This window comes from Lissotriton helveticus, chromosome 9 (assembly GCF_964261635.1).
Source record: "Lissotriton helveticus chromosome 9, aLisHel1.1, whole genome shotgun sequence".
Taxonomy (NCBI): Eukaryota; Metazoa; Chordata; class Amphibia; order Caudata; family Salamandridae; genus Lissotriton; species Lissotriton helveticus.
This window is the reverse complement of record NC_136070.1, coordinates 257,895,079-257,922,713: the sequence shown is the minus strand read 5'-3', so window position 1 is coordinate 257,922,713 and position 27,635 is coordinate 257,895,079. Positions and strand designations below refer to the sequence as shown.

Genomic DNA, 27,635 nt, shown 5'->3' with positions numbered 1-27,635 from the left:
GTAGTCTTTCATTGACAATCTGTCGAAAAACTACTAACAAAAATTCTTGCAGAAGAGCAACAAACTAGAAGCCAATCAATTAATAAGCGCAGCTGTAGATTCTGCAGTATTGGCTGCCAATAGCTACTTCGGTATGCAGGTAAATTACAGGAAATGGGGTGTCCCAATCTAAAATGACCCTCATGCACGTGATGGGTATGTTTGACGTTAAAGCGGTATATCTTGGTTCTCCGCTTTTAAATCACGTGTGTGCATAATCATTGAGTCGATCGAGTTATGCAGCCTCCACCAGGAGGATCTTACCCAAGGTTGATGCAGTAGTGAGCCAGTGAAAAAATGCTTTAAAAGGGGCCAGGAAGACCAGGGTATGGATTGATTAGTCTGGCTTCCGGGTCCGGAAACTCTTTAGTGTAGTGCACGTTGGAACTGGATTATGAGTAGTAAGTGCACTTAGAGTCTAGGGTTCTTAAAATAGTGAAAGGGATGTTCTAAAATGGTCGACATGTTTCTGCCATACTGCCTGGGTTAGGACTTATAGGCATTCTTCAGGACCGTTAGGTGAATGACGTGAAAGTAATATAAAGATAGTGCTAAAAAAAGTTATAAATAAAGGTTGTTGACCTGTTATTCTTGTTATGAAGGTCTCATTGTACCTCGCGCAAATAGTTTTCGCGCTCCTGTCGGGTCGAGTGAGCTTCAGGGGGACTCTTGTGCCCGTCCCTTGCGCCTACTGTGCGCGTTGCTCAAATCGACACCCCATTTCCTGTAATTTACCTGCATACCGAAGGTTGTACAGGACAAGTGATCCATTCCCTCACCTTGATTAAGATATTGACTTTGGAAACTGAATGGATCAACATTCTACCTCCCCCTACACTTGATAAAAATGCCAATAGCTACTGCCATGGTCTTTCTGTCAGAAGATCTTCGTGGCTTCGCCTCAACACCCAGAAGAACAACTAAAAGTGATTAATTTCCTTTCTCGGGGTCTGTGCTGTTTGGTCAGCACACCAACGAAGAGATTCTGAAAATGACAAAAAATTATCACTTGCCGCAGTGAGATTCAGTCATGGATGAATGCCATAGAAGGAGCTAAAACTTAAACTTCAGAAGATAAGAGTTCCTCTTTTTTCTAATATAAAGCAAGAACTTACTCTTAAATGGATCAACCAAAATAAAACCGTAGTACTCTCCCCAAATATTGCCACCACTGCAGAGTCTCTTGGATTCACCTTACCTACTATACTACATCTAGATTCCCAAGTCAAAGGCATGACTCAGAATGTTATGTACAAGCTGAGACTACTACACAACCTTAGTGCAATTCATCCAGAAGCAGACTTTAAATTAGCAGTACGCGCCATGGTCATCACATGAAAATAAGGTAATGCCCTCCCAGTCTCCCCAAAACACCTCTAGCACCATTGATAGCTCTACTACCTTATACTGCCTGGCTCATCTCCAGCTCCAAAATGTTTCTTCACATCACTGCTATTTTGGCATCCCTCAGATAACTACCCCTTGAATCATAATGCCCATACTAAACGAGCAAAGCACTATGCATGCACACTTCCAAATATCTTGCTCTAGACTGAATGTGTAAAACTCTGGTGGAAGTAAGGTTCTAGGAAGCAAATTACTTTGTTTTATCAAGGTCTTGCAATTCATAAAGAAAACCAATTGGACAATTCCCTTAGTAACATTTTTTTTTGTTTTAATCTCAAATGCCCGGTCACCTCACAATAAGCTTGTCCGAGCCTTTATCCTGTTCAAAGAAAGCCTCATATGTCACTAGCTAAACGCACTAGCGCTACAAAATGTCACTGTCCCTTTTCGAAAATCGATGGTTTCAGTTTACTTAATGTCTACCTCTTATGGAAATATTTGTATTGTTGCATTACCAGAGTGTACAATCAAACATTAGATCCCCTTTCATTAGACAGATCGGTTTCTTCAATGATGTCAATAACTATGTTCTCCCTGGCCCTCTTTGTTGCAGATTGCTCTCCTATTCTCCTTCTGGTGATCTCAACCATGTCTCATATGATACTGATAAGCCACTTTCTCCCTTGCTGGATTTACCGCGGATTGCTCTAATCCTGCCACTATTTTCTCCTAATTTGTGTTATCCTGTGCGGCAGTACGCTTTTCCCCCAAAAAATGTATCTTCTAACTCGACATTCTCATGACTGTGCAGATGTATGCACTCCACTGCAAAATGCTCTGGCACCCCTTCCTATTGGTCTGGTTTGTGCTGTATAAAAAAACATAAAAAGTAATTTGTTTAAATATGTGTATAAACTGCGAGTCATGGGTTTAAAGGATAAACTTTAAAACTCACATTTGTAGTCTCTCAGGGACATTCTGTACGACACCAATGCTTACCGCTAGACTGCCCTCAGCTTTCTTTACAGGTAATATCTTACTAGGCATGACAAAAATCATCTCTTTGGTTTAATTGGTTCTTAGTGAAGAATTAAGTCTGGGACATTAATAGTATCTTCAATGTGGCAAATTATTTTCTCACAAAGGTGCACAATAAAAAAGGTCATAAGTAAGCAATATGTTTAAAAAGCATAGTTATGTATGCATCTAGAGGTTGTTTTCCTCTTCTGTTGTAGCTAGATAATGTAGACATAGGCCTATGTGGAAGCAACGCTTTCCAGTAGTTTTTGCCAAATTTAATTTCTCAAGCGATTGTACCGTTTCTGAATTAAAATGACCGCAGCACATTTCCACTTCAACCCAAAAACTATTTGCAAACAGGCGTTGTAAGGGACACATTTAGATATTATTTTGTTTATGCGCTCTGAAGATAGTACCTCCAAATTGATTATTTCCTGTAGAAATATGCAGTCATGGAAGTGATTCTTTATTCCAAAGCGATGCATTCAAATTAGTCATCTAGTCTACTATGGCTAATATCTTTGCTCATTCACTGTGCCACCTGCATTGCCGCTGCCACTATATTCAACGCATGCACACAAAACATCCACAATTGCACACACACACGCCAACAAACACCCAATTTTTTTTAGCTATCGAAGGAGTAACAAACACCAAATTAAACACACTCACTTACCTAAGTGCACGCACATATGCACACCATGGATCTAAATGATTATCTGGAAGAATACGGACGTAAATAAACAGACTGCAAAATTAACTTTTACAACTTTAAAAATCCTATTTAAAGTTCGAATTAAGGGGCAGCTACTTCTTAGAGGGGGCACAGAGGCCTGGCCAGGCCACCACCCCAGGTTGCCAGTCACTGAACAGCAGCCCAGCGCCTGCACCCCAGTGTCTACCATCGAATGATTCATTAGGGAGTTACTGGGACAATTCTGTGCAATTTATGATCAAGAGAATTTTGAGAATGTTTTTCGCAAGATACATAACTAGCTGTGGTCTTAGGACACTAATGTTTGCGTTTTGCAGAAAGAGAATGTGGCGGTAAGGCAGGAGCTGCTGACTCTGGACTGGGGAACCAGGTTCAAGTTTCAGCATCGGCTTAACATCCTGTGATTCTGGGCAAATCACTTAATCTAATCTCGCCTTAAACCAATGAATGTGACCTTGTGTAATGTGACAGGTGCGTGTGTAAAGTGCTCCAATACCTTCGGATATTGCTCTGGGTCTGTCCATACTGGGACAGTGCAATATTGGTGATTATACAGTTCCTGGACTGAGTAATGCTATGTTTGTTCTGATTATTGGGTGTTATGGCTAAACAGACCTTTTAGACTATTTTGTCTTGAGAAAAATCAATTAAGTACTGGAGGCACAGAGAATCTTCAAAGTTATCGAGGTTCAGATTAGGATTAGAATTCCTGAGTACAGTGGATTATTTTATGCTCACTATAGTATTTCGACTTATTAATTAAAGAATGATGCTCAAAGCAGTTTTTATTTCTTCCTTTTTTGATTCTAGTTATGTATAGCGCTTGGTCCATGAATGACTGCTTCAAAGCATCAGAGGTTTGTTGTAGGAGCGGACATCAACGGTTTGTCTGGGCTGGTACACCTTTAGGGACTAACTGAGGCATTTTAAACCCTGCAGAGGGTGATATAGTGCTCTTTTTATGTCGCGCTTTCCCCAGTCTTGTCTAGTCAAGGTAGGGAGCTGGCGTTTCTCGGTATTAATCTAAGCCGGATGCCTGTGCTCCTTGTGAGTGAGGAGATGACGGGAAAATGCATATTCCCTTGCTTTCACCCGACCAATCTGATGGGGGTCACAGAACTGCTGTGTTGATTTACGAGTGTCCTTTCTTTCAACTTTGAAAGAACTGTCACACAGTCATGGATGAAGCCGCATCTCATGAAAACATACTAACCTCCTGACTCCCCTTCTACCAGATCACCCCCAGATCATGCTTGAAATGTACGGTAACTGTAGTAATTAGTTTTTATTATATAGCGCTTGATTGAATGCCCGTCCAAGCAGTAAGTGCAGTTCAGTATAGTTTGAAAGGCTATCCTAGTTGGCAATAGTTTAACTTGCATATATGGGCACATATAAAGTATACGATCTGAATTGTTATTTCTTAAATATTTCTCAACAGCAAGAGATTTCACAGGGGACAAATATTCCCTCATAATACCAATCTTTTTTTATATCTCTTCACGTGATGTGTAGCACAGTAATACAGCCCTATTGCCCTGTAAGTCTTTATTCATTATCGACCCAAAACCCAGAATAAATGACATTGATGAAGCCATCGGCACTATTGTCGTTTGAGAAAGAGGTCTTTTCAGAGCTTAACTAAATGTTTTGGGACCCCAAAAAGAACAATTATCAGGACATGTTCGGTCTCTCTATAGAGAGGAAATATTATGGACTAATTTTTCAAACTATTAATAACTCATGTTATGGTATGAAGGCATTCATGTGTATTTTAAATAAAAGAGTATGTTTTTTGTTGGCCAGTGGGGCTACCATATTATGTTGCATGGAATCATTAGTTCACGCATATTATGTGTATATTGTATGATTTCAGGACATGCTTCCTCTATTGTGGTGGTTAAAGATAGTGAGGGTTAAAGTTTTCTTCTAAAAAGGGGTCTTTGGGCAGATCAGTCTGTTATGGCAACCATTACCGTCAGGTACAGGCCCTGACTTGCCTTCTAATCTCAGAGACGGGCAAGCGTAGAGTTCACAGTTGCCCCAATGAAGAAATGTAAAAAATATCTTGGGGGCACTTGTATCAAAAAGCAGTGGTAGAGACAGTTGTTTGCGTTTCTCCTAATTGCTTTATAAGCTGTGTCACCCCACTTCTGCTTCCTGTTCTTTGGAGATTGCTGTACATGCCTTGAATCAATTGTAAGGCCTTAATTTACTTATTTTTCTCTGAATTTGTGCCATGTTATTTTCACAGCAGCTTTCCTCAAAACAACTTCTCACTCCAGGAGGAAGTAGCAGGTGTGCCAGGCAGCACACACTCAGCCGCAGTTCAGACACTACCCCAGTGACCCACACTGAATCCAGGCACCAAATACTTTTCCTGGTGCCTCTAACCCCCAAGGCCCGTTCCGACATCTTGTTCTCAATTGTTAACTCAGAGTATTGACGCAGGACTTCTTCTCTTCCATTTGTGCCATTGTACTTAGTGTCTTTGGAATTTTTTTTTCTGATTCAGACTGAGCACTTCCCACTTAGCACGACATCAGATTCACTGCCACCGTGCTTTAATGTAATCTAGCACTTTCCTCAAGTGTTTGTTGTGGCACATGCTTCATGGACGACGCAATTCTTATGCCATTCTTTTAATTTATGCACACGCTTATGCTTTTTGGGCTACACCACGCTTTGTGCAACAATCTTTTAATTTATGATTTTCGGGTCTTGAGCACTTCCCACTAAGCGAGGCACCGGATTCCTTTTTAGGTCTCGCCTACGCAGTGTGCATGCATTGCATAGGAGACCTTTAGTCGCCGTGCAGCTCTTTTTCAAAGCACATACTTGTGCTTGCGGCGGCGAAACTCCTTTTTGACCTACATTCTCATAACAGGTGTTACACCTGCTGCTCGTTCCTCACCAGCGAAATGAATCCGATCTCTCTAGTTTCTCAGCCCTTTCTGTTTTTGTGCAGTTTTATACAGAGCCTACTCGGCCCGTGGGCAACAGAACTGTTTACACAAGCAGGTTCATTTAACTAACACACAGATGATTGCGATTTGCCTATAATCACAGGATGTTAAGCCATCGCCGGGAATCGAACCAGGCGCTAGCTCCGCACTATAGAAACACATCTCTTTCTCCTGCTCCTAAATCCCCTCTCCTTTTCTTTCTTCCAACTCATTCGTCATTAGTGAAATATTCCTGGCTTCTCCTGCACGTCAGTCCTTGCCATAGAAATATATCTGCTCCTCTTGCCCCTCGTTTACTGCTTTAAATGAATCGGTGTACCCTGCCTCCTGGTCCTTGCTAAGACAAGCCTCTCTCCTGAGCCGTCAATTCTCCTTACAGTAAAATCCATCATCTCTCCGGATCCTCACGTTCTCCATCAGAACCGTTTGTTCGATGTCGGCTGCTCTGGGACTCCTTTCACTGCACCAAGTTCCCCCCGTTGACTTAGATGGAGAGGACGTGGCCATACGGCCAGAGCTGCCGACTTTGGAGCTGTGGAAGGAGTTTTGAGCATTGGCATAGCCAATAGGTCTCACTTTTGGGACCTTATAAGTATTTAGTTATGCAGCACAATATCCTTGGTGCAACAACATCAACTGTTGCATGGCTAAAAACTTATAAAGGTCCCAAAGGCGAGACCTATTGGCTATGCCAATGCTTGTTATTAGTTACATCGAGCAATTCTTAGAAATGCCTGCACCTTTGAATCCGGGCTTCAGCGCTCCGCCTGCTTTCCAAGCAGCCCCTTTATTTACAGCAAAGTGATCCGACCCAAGTTGCGCTGAGTGGGGACCATTCTTCGGTGAGTGACCTCACTGCTCGTGTTGACTTTGACAGTCCATTTTTTTGTGATTATCACGGGGATAGCACACCAAAACTTGAATCCAGTTCCAACACACACCTTCGCCTGTCCGTCCACTCCATGTCCTTCCAATTAACACTTCTGTCCGTCTGTCCATCCACCCTCCCACTGTCCTAATACCCAACTTCCTCCATTGGCCCACCCAAGCATTGCCCTTCCAACAACCATCTACATCTGTCCATCCATTTACCCACCCACTGTCTTTCCAACACGCACCTCCGTCCATCCATCCATCTATTTCCCATGCAGGTGTATAATATGCAAATATAATTATGTACCCAATGGTTATTAAAGGTAGGTAACTAGCATGCACTATATTTATACGTTTAAATACTCGTATTAACAATGCAACTAAACACACTCCTACACAAGCAGACACACACACGCAGATGTCCATATGTGTTTAGTGCATTCTGGAGCCAGCACTACAACCTTTACAGGCCTTGACATCCGCATATTCTGATGTTGCTATATGCTGAAGTCGACGCTTGACTTATGTTGGTGTATCTTGACATTAGTATTTGTTGATGTCTACACATCCTGATATGGGCCATCTATTCTGTGTAGCTCTCACCCCTCTCTATCCACCATGCCACATAATTCCACTCCACAACACACTATTTCACAACGAACAATTCCACTTCAACCCACATAATTCCACTCGACCCCACATCTATCGACTCCAAACCAAAGCACATGGTAAAAGACATTGTCATTTACAATGCCAGTAGCTCTGACTCTCGCAAATGCAAGACCTATTGGCATTGCCAAAGCTGGTTTACAGTAATGTCTTTGCTTACTGGTTCTCCAGAATCTTCTCGAGAGGTCAATATTCTGGCTTTTGTTTGAGTGCAGACTGAGGGGCGAACTTGGTTAGCTGGTAGTGGCTTACCCTTATATACAGCTTTAATTAAGCTTTAAGGCTAGGCAAATTCTAGGTGCCACAACTAGGAAAAGCCTTACAGTAATATTTTCCATTACGGAAGTAGTGTTTTTAAGGCACTCTATTCTATGAATCTGCCACAGTTTTTATATCCTTCAGACAACGTAAATCTTTTTTTGTGGGTTTTTTCTGGTCTTCCAAATGGTTTGAGAAAGCATTTGCATTTAGAGTGAAAGAACACTTTCAACACCATGGAGGGTGCTTAGGGATTCAGTATCTCGGACATTTACTGGTCTGGTGAGACAGTAATTTTTTGAGACAGCTATGGATAACAAAACAAGTATGCATCCAGCTTGTGTTATACCTTAAACATTAACAATTCCAGCCAAAAACTTTATTCCATATCTAACTGGAATAGGGGTTTATCGGTCCGGTTTGTTGAGTATTTAAAGACTAACAGTTTGCTTTGGGTCATCAGCTCACATCCAAAAGAAGGCAAAGCTACCACAGCAACCTTTTGTATAATGTGCCCTTTTCTAATATCAATGTGGCTGCCGCATGTTTACATGCTTACTTTATACAACATTAGAAATACATTGAGACGAAGACACATAAGCGGTTGGAGCTTTAAAGTATAAAAAAAAATGTAAAAAAATACACCAAAATCGATCATAAAGGTTTTTCTTGTGGTACTACTATTCTAAGGTTCAAAATCTTTAGTGGATCAATTGCAGAAAAAGGAAAATGTATCACTACAGAAAGACTATCCTCCCCAGATCAATTATCAAACCAACCAATCCTTCTATCAATGGAGGTTAATTAATATTTTGAGGAATAGCAAATAAAACAAAACTAAAATGCTGACTTGGTTGCTATGTCCTTTGACCTCAAGTATGTCCAAAAGGCTGTAGATAAATTCTTTAATGAGACATCGCCAGTCCCTCTTTTTCACGCGCATTTGTTTCGGATCCATGTTTTATTTTTATTTTAATAAAACAAAAGCAAAGAATTTTAAGATCCGTCCAGGTGACCGGGAAGAAGTCTAAGGATATAAATCCAGGACAAATACATGTTATAGGTATCTATGGGAACACTTACGTAAATTTTCCATCTCCACTTCTAGTCCCCAAGACCATCCCAAACCCATTAAACCAGTGTACCTTCAGAGAAGGGAAGCACCTCCTGTGGGGACACAAACTTGTGGAAGGAATCCGCTTCATTAGGAAACTGAAATACAAAGATGGAACAGATTAATGTACATTGTTCCTAAGCACACAATCATGCTTCGGCAAACACTATTTCTTTGCTCATACCCAGCATAGGACGGTTTGCACACAGTACAGAGTTCTACATCACCTCCATTCGTACTCTAGTACAACAGAAAACACTGTATGTAGTAATGACCAGATGTGGCTCCCATCACACCCAGCTGCGCTTCACCGCAGAAAACCAGGTTATCAGCTCTGCCTAGCCTACTGTCCTATTATGCCTCCACTGCCACAGGATAGCAGATTATGCTCTCTTACAACCACCCCCACACCCACCCCTCTCCTGCAACATCCAGTCGGAGGCATTAAGCAAAGTTGTGTCCAGGACCTAAATAAACCTCATCTAAACCCAAATCAACTCAAACTGAATACTCAAACAAAATAAACTCAAGTAAACCCAGAGACCCGCAGGGGTCTTCAGAAATCAGCTGTCTGACCAATTACACCCGAAGTTCCAGGTCAACAAATTAATGTTTCGCTTTGTTTCACCCAGACCACCCTTTCACACGTGTAGATTCTCCTTTTCAGCCCAGACCACAAGCCATTTATTTTTAACTATGCTATGCTATGCTTTGCTGAGGGGAAACTGGGTGTATTAACCATCCCCTTTATGCCACTCTAGTAGCTTCTCTAGTAGCTTCTCTACAAAGTCATTTTTACCATTCAAGCTACAGCAGGTGCATGCTTAAATTTCTACGGGCAGGCAACATACATCCGGACTAACCTGTGGCGAGAGTTTAAACATGGGAGCACAGACAATTAGGGGGGTGGAGTGGTGCTTGGCTGCCAAAGCCAGTGTGTGGGTCCCAGCCACAGCTCTCAGAGCTCCATTGGCCAGAATTGTTTTAGTTCCAATGATAACCTACAACGAAAAACAGGAAAATATTTGTAAAAGTGAACAAGCATGTGGCTCCAGTAATAGTCTCCACCCAGTTTCCACAGAGCAGGTCAAACCCAAAATGTGTGTTTTTACATTGAGGAAAATAGTCTACTTTGTGTGGCTAGCTCCTAGGTGCAAGACAGAGACTCCTGTCCTCTCTAAAAAAACATATAGTAGCACCACTTCCGGTCTAAGCAATACTTAGAAGAGTGAGCTACCATGCTGACATGTTCAGATTACCTAAGAGGACAAGCCACAATGGTACAATTATGTCGCATCACTACAGCCATAGATACTTGAATGTACCCGAGCACTTTTAAGAATTGAAACCATAGCATGTTAGTCTTTGAAGCATCAGCCCCTACATTCCACTTCTTTCGAATCTGTCCCATTGTCTCTACAGTACTGACAAAGCATTGCTGTTTACCGGTTTTCTTAGTAAAATATTTTCCTGTTACACCTATTGCAATCTGTGGCCTATCCACTGTTTAATTTCTTTCATATAGTTCAAAACAGCTTTTTGCAACTGTAGAATTTGTAGTAGGCCTAGCCTGCTATAAATTCGCACAGCTACTGTCCAAGAGCATCACCTAATTTATGCCTGGATATTATCTGCTACACTGCTATAATTTTGGAAACCAGAACCTTATATATTAGAGAAGGCTTAGAGGACTGGGTACTCTTGTGGAGCAGAGGGCATAAATACATGGATTTATATCTCATCTGCACCTGGACAGGGCTTTACAGGAGAAGAACATGTGTAGATGCATCAGCACCGTTATGGTAAGAGGGAAACTTACTAGAGATTTCTTCTATTGTAGACCATGACTGAAAACATGTTTTGCATTGCTGTACTATTTATCTTTGGCTTTCTCACCTGTTATTTTGTTCATTCGCCTCATACCTGAACCTTGTATTCCTGTTCTATTGCTTTATGACGCAAATGCTATACATACCTTATTCACCCTCGACATAACAGCAAAGATAGCTGCATCTGTTATGACTGTGGTTTCGATGTCTGCTTCGGACAACCGCAAAGCCATTTCATGACCCTGTGTGAGAAACCAATGCATCTTAATAACGAAAATCAAAGTGTAAATTCAAATCCAACAGTTTGTGTTCCCTGAAGTAAGCTCTGTTCCCACCAATCAACATTTGTGTATTCCCCCCTGCAAAAACAGTCCACGTGGGCCGCTTTCCACAGCTTACACTCTTCCGCCACTTCTACAGCCATCTTTCCAAAAGTTTATTTCACCACACCCTCTCAAAGACAGACCTCAAGTGTCATCCTATATACACTAACCACCACTGCCAGAGAGCCCTTCTCCTACCAGGCCAGTACATATTGGTCATTACCTGACAAAATGGTGCACATTCTGCTACAATGACATGGAATTTACGCTTTCGTGCAGCCTCCATCAGGAAAGCCTCTACAGTACGAGATCGGCCAATGGTCATTATCACTTCGTTGGAGTGGATGTGTTCTAGAGCCTGCATTGCGATGTTATCTATTGTCCCCTCTGCAAAGACCAAAACATAAAAGCTATGAGTAAACATGTCTGAAGAGGTGAGTGGGAGAGAATTGGTAACACAGATCATAAACATAAACAGCTAACAGACATCTTCAGGAAAGATTAGGGTATGGGCTGTATATCAAGTTACGTGAAGACTCATTCCACTACCATGAATGGTGGTAGGTAAGAATAGGCCTTCACGCACTGTACTCTGTTTCCGGAGTGGCTCTATTGGTCTAAGGATCGTCAGCATCACGCTCTTCATATCTTTTGTTCAGTTACACTTACTTTTATCTTCAGACAAAAACACATCAATTTAAGGTGCATGTACATTTACAATATCAAACATATTTTAGTGTCACCTTCAATGCAAAATGTCAAACCCATACCAGAAATATATAACATTTGAAAAATCTTAATTTTTGCTACTTTTCCCTAGCGCTGATTATTATTTCTAAAAGTGCAATATGCCCACTTTGAGTTCCCTTAAAAAAAATGCTTTGGTAAAACATTCACTTTCTGATGCCATACTTTGCTAGTCCTAACATCTTAGTTAATCACGTCATAACTTCACCCATCTATTTAGACTGTGACAATCAATACATCCTGTTCAGTTGACTTGCAAAACTGTAAACCCCTTATAAGGTTTTAGAGTGAGTTATGGCTAGAACACCGGTTTCAATTCATATCGTCTCTATTCAAGATATGGGAAACATACAAACACAAATTCCTAAAACTGTTTCCTTCTGGCTTCTACAAGATATACATTTTTTGGAGGTATGGGTACTTGGACCACACCTCACCATTTCATTAGTTCCTGATAGGGCTCCTAATCCGAACTATGATTACAGTTTAAGAAATACAAATAGATGAACCAATTGAAGTAGATAACAAGGTATTACTTGTTTATCAAGGCATATAGTCAGCTACATCTGTCCAGCTTGTTCCCCAAACATGCTCTTTTACATTTGAAAATTTAAAAAGTATGAACGAACTGGAAAGATGTGCCTGGCTTGATGTCTGGATACAAAATGAATACCTCGTTATCTACCTAGCTAAGTTCATTTGTTTGTATTTCTTAAGTTGTAAGCTTAGCGTAGCTAAGGCTTTCTTGCGAATGCACACCCATTCTTGTTTCCAATGTACTCTTCAACTGCTAATTTGTGGTTTTGGATTACCACCACTGAGGTTTCTGTTGGAGTCCAATCTTGCATCCCACTGCCAACCCACATGAGAATGTATATGTGCATCTACTGATGGGGGGGGGGGGGGGGGGGGGGAATGCAAGAGTAGGTCTTTTGGCCAAGCTTCCACCATTAATCTGTACTTTTACCAGCAAATCAGCTTGCCCCAGGGATGGGTCTGCACCTAACACTGCACACGGTATCCACTCAAAAGTGCTATAGTAGTGTATCCCCGTGCAACTATGGCAAAATTTAAGGAGAGGCTGTTTACAGCAATGGTTATAGAGATTTTCCAAGAAACTATTCTAAAGTGTTTCATGAAGATAGCTACACCTTGGTGGTCAACCAGCAACCACAATAGGAACGTGACAACACCGAACGACTGGCAAGTGCCCAATATCTGTCTGTAATAAATAAATTAACTTTCACAAAATATGTATGGAGTCTTAGCCAATATACCCAACTATGCCACCTTTGCAAACACTGCAGCAACCCACCTTCCAATGGCAGCTGCACGTTCACTGTTAACAGCACAACACCAAGGAACCATTAAAAGACAGCAATGCATGTTCACGCACTAGGTGTACATCTAGCCCCGGAGCTTCCACCATGGCTAGATACTAATAATTATTCCCCTGGCACCACCTCACCCAGCCTTGTAGATCCAGTTTCCATCTGTATCATCATCGCCTGTGCCACAATATCAGAATCCAATACTAGGGGCATCTGCATTGCTGTTGCCTACGCCACAAACAGACTCTCATGCTAAGGCATCATTTGATAGAGATAAAATATGCATTTCTAAGATTTCCTCCGATATTCAAATATCACTACAGCTGTGCAAGTTCCGGGAAAACATTTTTACATATACATATATTATTGTTTTTGAATTAAAAAAAAAAACATTCCAATAGGAAGCAACGTTGCCTGTCTTTATTTCAAATCAATCCAATAACACTACATTATTCATAATAAATTACATTTCACTGAAAACATCACCCCAAAGATGTATTTTAAAAGCAAAAATAAAGCAATCGCTCCCATAAGGCTTTTTACATGTGAGAAAACCGATGTTACCACTTTAATAGTTCTAGGAGTTAAACTGTGGTATCATGCACGGGAGATGTCACTAAAACAGATTGTTTTTGGAGATCAAGTGGAGAAAAGATTTATTCAGATAGAAATACAAACTTTCCCCTGGCCCAAGGTGAAGGCGAGTGGGATGTTTAGAATACCAATTATATAAACCAAGATCATAAGTAGCTTTTCCTTCTCTAGCATGAGATTCTCAGATACTGAAACAGCAGAAAAGAATAGTAAGCTAACCCCACCGCCATACTGACAATATCTCGGTGGTGGGACATCACAGGCACAGTCGTGAATATAAAAGGAGAACTATGTAAACAAAATGTATGTAAGAAAGCCAGACCCTCAAGAGTTTTAACTCTGTGGTCAAACCCTATGTCACAGAACTTGTGCTTCTGCATTCCTCATTGCAGAAACTGCTGCTGCTATGAATAAGCCTTAGGATTACCAGGCAAACGTCTGCTGGGTAAATGGCAGCAGGCGTTGATACAGGAAGCTGATTATTTGACTGAAAAAAAGCCTGCGCAAACAGTTCCACGGTTGACAAAGTTGTCCTTAATATTTTCTAGATAAAATCTGGAACAAGCTTTACATATGAGGGAAATTTTCTGCTGGGTATTTAGGGGTTGGTGATAAAGTGGGTGAGTAAATAGTTTGGGGATTTTATTAGTTTGGGTTGAAATTAGTTTAGCACGAATGTTCCAACCGTCCAAAAGACATGAGGTTTTATACTACTATTTTGTGCTGATGGGCTACTAGAAATCAAAGTCCCTACAAGAAAAATAATTTCCAAAATCATGAGAATTCAGGGCAATTGGCAGTAGATGTGTTAGTATCCAAAAACAGGCTAGACACCAAGAAATAAATACAGGTAGTAGTTTTCAGTGCAACAAAAACTGAAATAATATATGAGAAGGCCGGCCATTTTAAGCACCAGTATTTGACTTGCTCTCTTACCAAGTTCTATTAGCAGCTCATTGACTGCCTCAATTACATTCGCCTTCAACGGGGGGTATGGGATGTTAAAATCCTCACTAGGCCCACCAGCTGTCAATAGTTTATGAAGTGACTCCTGCTGATCCGTCTCCTCACTGCGACCACGGAGTCTGTAGAAATAGGAGAAAACACAATTATAGCTAGGTAATATAGGGTGGAGAACAAAAAACCAAGTCCAGTGTATATTTTGATATATGTTCCCTAAATTGGGTGGTAGAGAACCCTTGTAGATGAGTACTGGCCTTCGGTCATATAGCAATAGTTTTTGCTGATCTGGTGATGCAGCCTGGTATCAACTCCCTTAAACCTGAATGTGACTGCAGCCATGCGGTTACAAAATCTAGGATCTCATACTTCGACAGAAGGAGACAGTTTCTCAATGTCCAGAGATGAATTCCAGCCCTGAATGGGCATATGATAGAATTCAAAGAATGAAATGTAAATTATGGGTAGGTCAGCTGTACTTCAGCCTTAGTTCAGGTTAAAGTCTTTAGAGTACAGCCTACTCGCAGAGGCAAGCAAAGGTTTTTTTAACGTTTCCATGACTTTCTTTTATGTAAAATAAATACAAACAGTGTAATGAACAACGCAAAAAACAGGAAGCGCTGGATAATAAAAACACTCCTCCTGTCTGAAGGGCAGAAAAAGCAGGAAACGAGGGAGGCAAATGGGTGGTGCTCTTGGATGGATGGATGTTTACACATCGAAGCACACAAATATTTATAAACATAGCATCCATTTTGAGAAGCTTGAAGTTCCTCCAAGCAAGGGCAGGCATTTATGGTTCAGTTTTCACATATCCTAGTCCAACAAATGGGCAGACAGTTAACCTCTCTCTACCACTGGAGAGCCTGGTCCTGAAATTCTAGCATACACATATTTGAAACTCTCATAAGAAAATTACGGCCAGCATGTGCCCTACTAAAACAAACGAACCAGGAAGCAGATCAAAAACAAGTTATGAACATTATTAAACTGGCTCCTAAAGAGACATGTACTCTCTCAAAACTACCTTGAAGTACATTTTAACTTACATTTCCAATTAGGATGGAAGAGAACTCTTGATTGACTCAATGGCTCAATGGTTAGAGCGGCAGACCCTGATGCAGAGGTCTAGCCCGGGACCAGGGTTCAATTCCCCGCCTCGGCGGGTCTTGGGCTCAAAAATTCCACGGACCTGATAATTCTTGCCTCGGTGCCTATTCCAATCATGGAGTCCCACTCTACAACTCTGGGCAATAGCTTGCTTAATCTCCACAACGGCCCCCACAACGCTAAGGATGCCTGGCCTCCACCTTGGGGGTGCCCAGGAGTGGACACCTCACAGGGAAAGCCAGGATGGGTTCCACAGTGGTATTCGTACAAGCGCCTTGAGACCCCTGCGGGTGAGTACATCAAACTTTCTCTTTCCTATTAAGAGATCCAGCTTCCCAATTATATTTACATCAGTTTTAGTAAATTTGATGCACAACTATTTGAGACTATGACTCCTTGTGAAAGACCTCCAACGGAAGAATCGCCAGCTCTAGACTCATTCTCGAAAATAAATGTACATGATTTTTGGCAGGGGTTCAGACAGTACCATTATTTGTATCACAGATATCATTTAAACCAGGAAATAATCTCTTTTGGGTTTTTTCAATGTACACGCTAGGCTCTTTTGGTTAAGGAAAAACTACACAATTTGACTGTTTTGAGAACTCTGTCAAAAATAACTTGTTTCAGAGTTTACACTCAGCTGCTTAGGATAAGGCGACTACACTGGCTCCCCGTTAGGGAAAGAGTCGGCTTTAAATCCCTTTGTATTGCACATCAGGCATTCTGGTCCTTAGGTCCAGCAATCAACCAATCCCTTATCACTCCCTACCACCCTGCCAGACAGCTGCGTTCATCCCACGTAGTTCCCAAAATAAAGAAAACAAGATCGGGAGGCCGCTCTTTCTCTTATAATGTGGCCAAGATGTGGAATGCTCTCCCCCAGCATCTAAGGTCCAACCCCGATCTCACCTCATTTCGCAAGCAGCTGAAAACGTTCTTGTTTAACAATTAGCAGTATCAGGCTGATATCTTCTCTCCCCGAGCAACCAAAGTCTCAGCTGTAATCTCAGCGCTTGGACGCCTCAGGGCAGCTATGTGCACTTTACAAAAATCATTTTCATTTCATTTCATAAATATAAAGTGGGTATACCCCACGCAATAAAGTAACAAGGCCACTATTGTTAGGCTTCACGAACCAGAGACACTTATTTCACCACACCAGATGCAGTACTGGTAAGTTTATAAAGATACATTCCTATTACAGACATTATGAGCAGAACTTTGGGTCACTCGTCTTGCCTTCTGCAAGCATTACTCACTGAATGCATTTTAGATTTTAAAAAATGCAGCTTTTATTCAGGAAGATATGCACAATATATTTGCTTGAGGTCGAGATGGGAATATGCGGTCTGATCCTCCCACAGTTTTAGGCAGTGGAGTTAGGTCACTAACCAGTTCAGAAGCAGAAAATACCTTCTCATAGATTTTAGTACCCTTAATACTTACTTGTCCCTCAACCCCCCAACCTCAGGAAAAATGCCAGGCTTACAACCTAGTAGAAACTTGCTGAGACGACAATTGACTCATGATTGGGACCATACTCCACACATAAGCAGCTTCTCACAATGAAAGAGCAGGACATAAAGAAATAAAAGTTAAGAGAAAGCATTTTTTAGAGGTTTTAGTTGCGAAAGAGGCAAAGCAATAACTTGGATTACTAGAATCGCCAAAAAGGTTATTTCCATCTTCAACTAGTGAGTGTGTTACCAATCGCCAAAAGATGGCCGGCACTGCTTTGAAATGCCTAACGGAAATGCAATTTAATTGTGCGTTCCAATGGAGTGCCAACCGTCTTATATGCTGATCTTGAGAGAGGAGGTGGCGTAAGGGCTAGAGCAGGGACCTTGAAACTGGCGAACAGGCTTTACGTCTCAGCGAGAGGCTCAACATCCTGCGTTTCAGGGTAAATCACTTAGCCTCTCTGTGCCCTCTAATGCAACTGATATTTGAGTAAAGAGCTCCAATACCTTCGGGTCCGCTACATTAATAGGCCAAAAAACACAACGAACAGTGGAAGAGGGATGATAAACAAAGGAAGTGTGTTTAATAATAGCAGGAGATGATAGGGAGCCCCAATGGAGTGCGGGTATTAGATTTTAAATTAAATGCTCTGAAGTCACATGAAGACGTAACCAGTTGCCCTTGTGATGGGCAAGGAAATACCCACAGAGAGAAGATAAAGCGCTGCAGCCGTGATGCTGCGCTGAGCAAAGCAAACAAAACGACACACTTGTGTGAAGTGCTCATAGAAAATTTAAAGAATTGCCTCGGAGCCAAGAAATAAAATGGGGCATGTGGAAGAGTACAAGTCCTAGGGCGCTGCTCTGTGGGAGTTAACAATTGACTAAAAGGTGGAAAGAGACAAGATTAACCACTTAAAAGCAAGGAATATTTAGGAACACTGACAAATGACAGCAAGGAGGCCACAAAATAGAATTCACTTTACCCTGTTGCCGTTCTCGGAGGAAGGACCACGCTACAACTTGCGGAACATGCTTCGCGGCTCCCGCTTCGCCGCTGCTGACACAGGAGCCACAGGAGCTGCAGGTATTTGCTGGGCGAGTGAGCGCGAGACAGGGCTGCGAGCGTAGGAACCGGGACTCGCTTTCCCAGGAGTCCCGGCAATCTTCTGGCCGAGTCACCTGGCCCGCTCTCCCTGACCACCCCACCCAGCTCAATCACCTTAAGAGACCCAGCCTCCTATAGCCTGTGGGGACGCTGAATTCACTTTACCCTGTTGCCGTTCTCGGAGGAAGGACCCCGCTACAACTTGCGGAACCCGCTTCGCGGGTCCCGCTTCGCCGCTGCTGACACAGGAGCTGCAGGTATTTGCTGGGCGAGTGAGCGCGAGACAGGGCTGCGAGCGTAGGAACCGGGACTCGCTTTCCCAGGAGTCCCAGCAATCCTCTGGCCGAGTCACCTGGCCCGCTCTCCCTGACCGCCCCGCCCAGCTCTATCCTGACCTACGCCCATAAGGAGCAGTGATCTACGCTGCGCGGGAGCGCCCGGGGCTAAGCCCGGGCAAAGGGCGGGCCCTCTGTGGCCCTCAGAGGCACGTAAAGGCCAGGCTAGGCCACCCCTCTGTCACCCACTGCTTGGCGTTGATAAGGTACTGGCTATAGCCTGAAACCCCAGAACTAAATATCACGCCGACGAGATTAACCTGTTAAATTTGTTGCCGCTGAGCTAACTTTTGCTAGTCCATATAGTCTCAGACGGCAGAAAATATGGGGAAGAAACTGGCACCCGTTCCTACTGAGCCACTTAACACCATAGACTCATATCTGGTCCAAAAGGTCAGTAAAATTATCACCGAGAGAAGGCAATCTCTAGGCTTGAGCCAGTCGCCTATCTTGCCCCCAGAAAGCCCTTCCACAAGTGTTTTAAGTTTAGCAACAGAGGATATCCCGCCTGAAATGTCCCCTACACATCTTGCAGTTTCTATGCATCAAGTTAATGTCAACGAGGCTGACGACTCGGACCCACAAATTGATCTGATAGATCTATCAGATAATACCGTTGTTGATCAAGATCACCAGACAGCTATAGCGGATGAAGTTCTATCACCCCCGCAGCTCGCCAAACGGGCGGTTAGAGCTTGTAGAAAATACCCAGCAAAGCGGGGAGGGAAACAACAAGGTAGAAAAAAGCCCGCCACCCCCCCACCACGGCGTGATGGGAAAAACAACGATGAGTCAGACACCGACGTAGAGTTAAGACGCACGGTTGATGACGACTTATTCATCAGGATCCAAGATATGATAGACATTAAAATCAGGACTATAATAAAACCCCTGATCGGGAAACTGGACAAACTAACCTCGGAGGTTAAAAAGCTGGGAGGTTTACATAGCAAGTTGGTTGAAGAGGTGGGGAACCTATCTTCTTGTGTCACAAACATGGTGGCTTCAGATACGGTGGTTACCCCAATTGAATGCAACCCACTGCCCGCCTTACAAGAGCCTTTGCCACTATCTCCATCTCTTTTGGTACCCAGACAGGAGGCAGAAGCCGCAGATCTACCTATTAGCATAACTGCTGCTAAAGTGGACCTGCAACCAGAGGATGTTTCAGCCCAATTTATCCTGGAAGCTTCACCAGTGGTACTGGTACTAGCAAATGTTCCTGTTTTAACACAAGACAAACTAGAGTCCAACCAGGGCCTGAAAGATAAAGCGTTGCACTGGCTTACTAATAATATGTACATGGCACAGCAAGGGATAGAAAAACTGGCTGGGGATATCATTATGACTAGGAGGGTACCCTGGATTGGGAGTAACCCAAAGAAGTTTAAGGGGGATTGTGTAATTTTAAATTTTGCCAATGCTGAGGTTCTTCCAGAGATTTTGACTAATATCTTTCCACCTCAACGTCGCAGTGGCTCCATAATCCCGCTCACCCTTAAATTTTTCTATAGTAAATCGCAGTCTGCAACAATCAACAATATCCCCACCCTGAAGAGATCCTCTAACATCACTAGCTGGGGAGGGGATATTAGACTTCGACATTCTATTGACTACTTTCAGCCTACAACTAACCCAGATTTAGTTAGACCTAATCACCCGAATGAGCCATACACCAGGCCCGGTACACTATACGACCCTAGCGTAATTGGTTGGGGCACTAGCTTCCCGGGGCAGGAACATCGTGGACAGGGCAATAGGTTTATATATCCGATGAGAAACGATCAGCTTAGGACACGCCCAATTATACCTCAACCCATGTGGAATATGTCAGTTTTTGGCCAGGGTCAGGTAGCTACCCCCCTTGGATGGGGATTTGGCACGAGAAACAGGTATGGCCCTCTATCCGACCTAAACACCTGTGATTGACTCAATGCAGGAGCTGATCCAGCAAATCCAGCAAATGAGGCAGTGATCACGCTATCAACACAAAGAGGCCAAAATAACATCATCAAAACCAATAGCAACCCTAATCACAAGGAAGCTTTTGGTCCTCAAGAGCCCCCAAAATTCAATCAGCCCCCGATTCTATTTCAGAGGGAGGTTTGCGCCGCGACAACTCCAACTAGCGTGAACGCACAGAGCTTCTCTCAAGGGGAACTTAATGAGGGACCACCAACGCCACGTATTGTAGAAGGGGAATCGGAGGGGATCAAAGTACCTAGGTTATCCACTGATTCTTGTAAGATCTTAAGCTGGAACATAGCAGGTTTAAATGCGAAACGTCAGGATAACGCTTGGTTGAGTTTTATCTCAAACCATCATATCATTGCGCTGCAAGAAACTTGGGACACATCCGCCAGCCTTTGGTGGGATGGGTTCACTAGTTTCACTAAACCTGCAGTTACCAGCAGAGCGGGTAGAGCCAAGGGTGGCTTGGTTATTTTGTTCTCCTTAGATATAAAAGGTAGCTACAGACAGATTAGCACCGACTCTGATAACATCTTAATGGTCGAAAGGGTGATTAACAATAGTAGCAGGACTTTATATGTTAATTTTTATAATTCTGGGAATAGTGATTACAGAGGTCACAACATCGCTAACCTAGATAGCATTTTATACTCAGTATCTCAGAATATCCAGTTTGCATATGAGTTTATTTTATTAGGCGATTTTAATATTCATTTATGTAACCTAGCATGTAAGGGAAGTAGCGTTAATGAGGAAGACGACGCAGCCTTAAAGGGTCCTCACTTTGAACACTCTGTAGAGGGGCAGGAGCTTGAAGAATTACTCGCTAACTATGATTTGTACGAACCCGATTGGGGCCTAAGATTGCCGACTTTCTCTGGTATCCAACATGGAACAGTGATAGACTATATTTTTGTCTCACAAGGCATTTTGGGCCGGACCACGGATTATCGCACTGTCTTAAGCCATCATAGCGACCATAACCCCGTATTGCTTGAAGTGACCTGGAGAGCTCAGATGGGGGCACCCCCAATCTTAGCAAAACCTGCCCAACCCTTGAGGACCACCGATAAGGATAGACGAGTGAAATGGGCCAAAGTTATTCCGGAACACTTTTATGTATTAAACTTCCCAAAATTTAAAGATTATGTTGAGCTCTGTAAAAAACCTGGCGCGCAAGGGAAAGAAATAGTGTCAGCATACGAGGCAATATGTGCACAGGTGGCAAAGGACCTTCTAGCTAAACCTATAAAAGGGAGCCCAGGAATTAAGCGTTGGTTTGACTCCGCATGCTCGAATGCCCATAGAGAATTGTTGGTAGCCTTAAAAAACGTTCCAAGGGTTAAAGACGATATCTCCAGATTAAGGAGAAATTACAAGGCAGCCATAAAGATTCGCAAAGATACTATCAAACGCGAGGCCTGGGACAACCTTCTTTCAGCGGCAGTGTTGAAGGATAGCAGGAGATTTTGGGATATTATCAAACAGCCCTTTTTTTCTGATGATAACAATGCACCCATGGACTGCGTGATCACAGACGAAAAATGGCTGTCTCACTTTAAAGCCGTCTATGGGGGCGCAGAAGAAGAAATTAAAGAGCTCTCACTGCCTACCGTGGAGGCACAACCCATCATCTTTAACCCTGAAGAAGTGAAAAAAGCTCTTTTAGCAACCACAAAAAACAAGGCACCTGGCCCTGACGGAGTCCCCGCTGACTTTTTTATGTATTCTCCAAATTTGTGGGCGGAGGTGATGTCAAATGTGTTCAACGCAGTTAATGCCAACCATGCCCCCGTTTCGTGGGCCATATCTACTATCGTCCCTATTTTTAAAAACAAAGGCCAGCGGGACGACCCCGCGTGTTACAGGCCCATATCCCTTCTGGACTCAACCATTAAAATCTTAGGCAGAGTACTTTTATCCAGATTGAGGGAGAACGTTGAGGGCTGTGGCGGGTTGTCTGAACTACAATATGGTTTTAGAGAGAGAAAAGGGACCATTGAACAATGTATTAATCTGCATTTACTCATCTCTAAATATACTGTGGCCAAGGAGGGTTCCGTGTTTCTTGCTTTCATGGACCTCTCCTCTGCCTTCGATCTGGTGAATAGAACGAAATTATGGTCGATCTTGTTGGAGATGGGTATTGATGAAGCCCTTGTAATGTTTATGGCGACTATGCACCAGGAGCTCTTTGCAGCTGTCAGAGTGACAAACTATGGCAGATGCACCCCATTGTTTAAATCTTTAAAGGGGGTACGGCAAGGCTGTATTCTAGCCCCCTTGCTTTTTACCATCTACATTAATGGCTTGGGAGAACATCTGCGGTCCCAGGTAGCGGACGTCCCGCGTGCAGGAGGTGCCCAAATACCGGCACTCCTGTACGCGGACGATGCAGTGTTGATCGCTCGAACTGGCGTTGGCCTTCAGCTCCTCTTGGATGCCTTTGGTTCTTATATGGACAATCTGGACCTCAAGGTTAACGTCTCTAAGTCACATACGATGGTAATGGGGCGCGAGTGCGCAAAAAAAGACATAAAACATTTTTCTGCAGAGGGGTCCCTGTCTCTAAGGTAACCACATTCCCCTATTTAGGCGTTTTATTCGACCAGAAAGGATCATGGGGCCCACAGATAAGAGCAAAAAGGTTGGCTGTAACCAGATCTTCCTCTGCGCTCCTGGGCTTTGCTGGCAAGCTAGGAGCTAGGCCCATGGAAGCTCTTTTAAAGATCTATAAGAGTAAGCCTGTGGCCATTGCATTATACGGGTCCCCCTTGTGGGGGTATGTAAATCTTGACCCTATCCAGAGAGCAGAAAATAGATTTATTAGATCCTTGCTCTCTGTACCGCAGTCAACCCCAACGTACTCTATCCACAAAGAGGTGGGCTTACCCTATCTCTCGGACATACTGAGCCTAGCCCCTTTGACCCTGTGGCTGAAAATGTGGTTGAACGAAGACCTTCCCTTAAACCATAGTATTTTACATGATGTCCTAGCGCTTGATAAACACAGCAGCATTCCTTGGCTGTCGTATCTGGCCAAATCGTTCTTAGACCTGGGTCGCCCTGAACTTTTTTCATCCCCTGAGAGAATCAGGGCCCAGGATATAGACTACATAAAAAAGTCCTTTATGGACAGAAAGGAAGCGCGCCGTGAGGCTCATGAATTGATGAAACCAACAGTGAGGGCTCATAGCCTCCTGGTTAGCACATCTTCACTCGCACCTTACCTTAGCTTCGTTACTTTCCCTTACCACAGGTTTTTATTAACAAAGTTTAGATTTAACCTGATACACCTTTGTCTAGGTTCTTCTTTTAAAAGCTGGCAGAAACCAGACTTAGTCCCCCCTTGTAGCTGCGACCATTTTTCAGTGCAGGATACAATGCACTTCGTAATGTTTTGCAGTTTGTACCATGAGCAGAGGAAAAAATATTTGTTGCCAATCCTGAAAGAAGCCGGCTTCACACAGGTGCGTTCGGCGCTGCTCTTTTTACAACTTTTGTCTAACCCTCGCATTTCCTTCTGCACTGCTAATTTTTTGGTGGCCGCTGCAAGGGCGAAAGCTGCCGGCCATATTTCGCCTTAAAAGTAATGGTTCTACAATGTTCCCTTTGACATGAAATGTATTTATATTTTAACTATGCTAATAGTTTTTTAGGTCGAGGACCTAAAGGCTGCGCTTGCGCAGTCTGGGGTCGGAGATTTAATGTCTCTTAGTAGCTCAGTAGATCCCGCCTCCTTGCCCTGTCTCTTCCCTATTGGCTGGCTTCCGAAACGGAGGCCAGCCATTGGAGGAGAGATCCATCACTCCGATGTAGCCCCGTCCTTTTCGGATTTGGGGGCATCATTTTTGATGTTCTTTAGACAGTGACGTTGTCTGTCACTCAGAACTTCAAAACCACGCCCCCAAGTCCGAAAATGGCCGTAGCATTCTAAATGCCATTTTCCCCTGATCGTCTCTGCTAGAAGTCGCTGTTACGAAGCTCTTGAAAGGGGTAAGTATGTTGTTGAAATGGGTAAGTATGTTGTTGTTGTTTTCGTTTAGATGTAAGCCATGTTTGTTTTTTTAGGCTAATCTTATGTTTCTTTTCTTTTTTCTAGGTCCAACATGGCCCGTGGCGTCCACCTGCAGCGATGTGCACCGCTGTGCACGGAGCGGTACCGATACGCTGGTTTTTGCAGTTTGAGGTAAGCTATGTCTTCTATTTTGCTAATGTTATGTTTTTTTCTGTTTTGTAGGTCCAACTTGGCCCGTGGCGTCCCCCTGCAGCGATGTGCACCGATGTGCACGGAGCGGTTCCGATACGCTGGTTTTTGCAGTTTGAGGTAAGCTATGTCTTCTATTTTGCTAATGTTATGTTTTTTTCTGTTTTGTAGGTCCAACATGGCCCGTGGCGTCCCCCTGCAGCGATGTGCACCGATGTGCACGGAGCGGTTCTGATACGCTGGTTTTTGCAGTTTGAGGTAAGCTATGTTTTCCATTTTACTAATGTTATGTTTTTTTTCCTTTTTCTAGGTATAACATGGCCCGTCGCGTACCCCTGCAGCTGTGTGCACTACTGTGCACAAAGTTCTTCAGGCGGGTATGTATGTTGTTGTTGTTTCCGTTTAGAGGTAAGCCATTTTGTTTATTTTTGCTAATTTTATGTTTCATCTTTGTTTTCTAGGTCCAACTTGGCCCATTGTGTCCCCTTGCAGCGATGTGCACCGCTGTGCACGGAGCGGTTCCGATGCGCTGGTTTTTGCAGTTTGAGGTAAGCTATGTCTTCTATTTTGCTAACGTTATGTTTTTTATCTGTTTTGTAGGTCCAACATGGCCCGTGGCGTCCCCCTGCAGATGTGCACCGATGTGCACGAAGCTGTTCCGATACGCTGGTTTTTGCAGTTTGAGGTAAGCTATGTCTTCTATTTTGCTAATGTTATGTTTCATCTTTGTTTTCTAGGTCCAACTTGGCCCGTGGCGTCCCCCTGCAGCGATGTGCACCGATGTGCACGGAGCGGTTCTGATACGCTGGTTTTTGCAGTTTGAGGTAAGCTATGTTTTCCATTTTACTAATGTTATGTTTTTTTTCCTTTTTCTAGGTACAACATGGCCCGTGGCGTACCCCTGCAGCTGTGTGCACTACTATGCACAAAGTTCTTCAGGCGGGTATGTATGTTGTTGTTTCCGTTTAGAGGTAAGCCATTTTGTTTATTTTTGCTAATTGTATGTTTCATCTTTGTTTTCTAGGTCCAACTTGGCCCATTGTGTCCCCCTGCAGCGATGTGCACCGCTGTGCACGGAGCGGTTCCGATACGCTGGTTTTTGCAGTTTGAGGTAAGCTAGGTCTTCTATTTTGCTAATGTTATGTTTTTTTCTGTTTTGTAGGTCCAACTTGGCCCGTGGCGTCCCCCTGCAGCGATGTGCACCGATGTGCACGGAGCGGTTCCGATACGCTGGTTTTTGCAGTTTGAGGTAAGCTATGTCTTCTATTTTGCTAATGTTATGTTTTTTTCCTGTCTTGTAGGTCCAACATGGCCCGTGGCGTCCCCCTGCAGCGATGTGCACCGATGTGCACGGAGCGGTTCTGATACGCTGGTTTTTGCAGTTTGAGGTAAGCTATGTTTTCCAGTTTACTAATGTTATGTTTTTTTTCCTTTTTCTAGGTACAACATGGCCCGTCGCGTACCCCTGCAGCTGTGTGCACTACTGTGCACAAAGTTCTTCAGGCGGGTATGTATGTTGTTGTTGTTTCCGTTTAGAGGTAAGCCATTTTGTTTATTTTTGCTAATTTTATGTTTCATCTTTGTTTTCTAGGTCCAACTTGGCCCATTGTGTCCCCCTGCAGCGATGTGCACCGCTGTGCACGGAGCGGTTCCGATGCGCTGGTTTTTGCAGTTTGAGGTAAGCTATGTCTTCTATTTTGCTAATGTTATGTTTTTTTTCTGTTTTGTAGGTCCAACTTGGCCCGTGGCGTCCCCCTGCAGCGATGTGCACCGATGTGCACGGAGCGGTTCCGATACGCTGGTTTTTGCAGTTTGAGGTAAGCTATGTCTTCTATTTTGCTAATGTTATGTTTTTTTTCTGTTTTGTAGGTCCAACATGGCCCGTGGCGTCCCCCTGCAGCGATGTGCACCGATGTGCACGGAGCGGTTCTGATACGCTGGTTTTTGCAGTTTGAGGTAAGCTATGTTTTCCATTTTACTAATGTTATGTTTTTTTTCCTTTTTCTAGGTACAACATGGCCCGTGGCGTACCCCTGCAGCTGTGTGCACTACTATGCACAAAGTTCTTCAGGCGGGTATGTATGTTGTTGTTTCCGTTTAGAGGTAAGCCATTTTGTTTATTTTTGCTAATTTTATGTTTCATCTTTGTTTTCTAGGTCCAGCTTGGCCCATTGTGTCCCCCTGCAGCGATGTGCACCGCTGTGCACGGAGCGGTTCCGATACGCTGGTTTTTGCAGTTTGAGGTAAGCTATGTCTTCTATTTTGCTAATGTTATGTTTTTTTCTGTTTTGTAGGTCCAACATGGCCCGTGGCGTCCCCCTGCAGCGATGTGCACCGCTGTGCACGGAGCGGTTCCGATAACCACCCGCGCCACCAGAGGAGAAGCCAAGGGAGAAGAGAAGAGCCGCCAGGCAGAGGAGACGTGCTGTTCCCTCCGAGCCTCCGCAGGAGTCCACAGAGCCCGGTGAGTGTAGACGGGCAGGGGGCACACCTTCAGAGAGTCTTAGAGGCTCGGGGGCAGAGTATAAGATAGAGCCCAGCGAGGCTCCAGTATCTTGGGAGCACTTTGTTGTCTAAGAGCCCACGATGCTCAAGAAGGCGCCACAGTTCTGTCAGAGCCCCGAGAGGCTCGAGGAGGCGCCATTGGTTTTAAAAG

General features: G+C 43.5%; 1 protein-coding gene across 1 annotated transcript in view; it reads right to left on the bottom strand.

Annotated features, from left to right (window-relative positions):
- Positions 1-27,635, bottom strand: part of EIF2B2 (eukaryotic translation initiation factor 2B subunit beta) — a 57,900-nt gene that overhangs the window by 12,659 nt on the left and 17,606 nt on the right. Inside the window, exons 3-7 of the mRNA XM_078659912.1 lie at positions 14,762-14,910; positions 11,377-11,540; positions 10,977-11,072; positions 9,865-10,002; positions 9,033-9,099 (exon numbers count right to left, since the gene is read on the bottom strand). Of these exons, the coding sequence (XP_078516038.1) occupies positions 9,033-9,099; positions 9,865-10,002; positions 10,977-11,072; positions 11,377-11,540; positions 14,762-14,910 (614 nt within the window). The remainder of the gene's footprint in view (positions 1-9,032; positions 9,100-9,864; positions 10,003-10,976; positions 11,073-11,376; positions 11,541-14,761; positions 14,911-27,635) is intronic.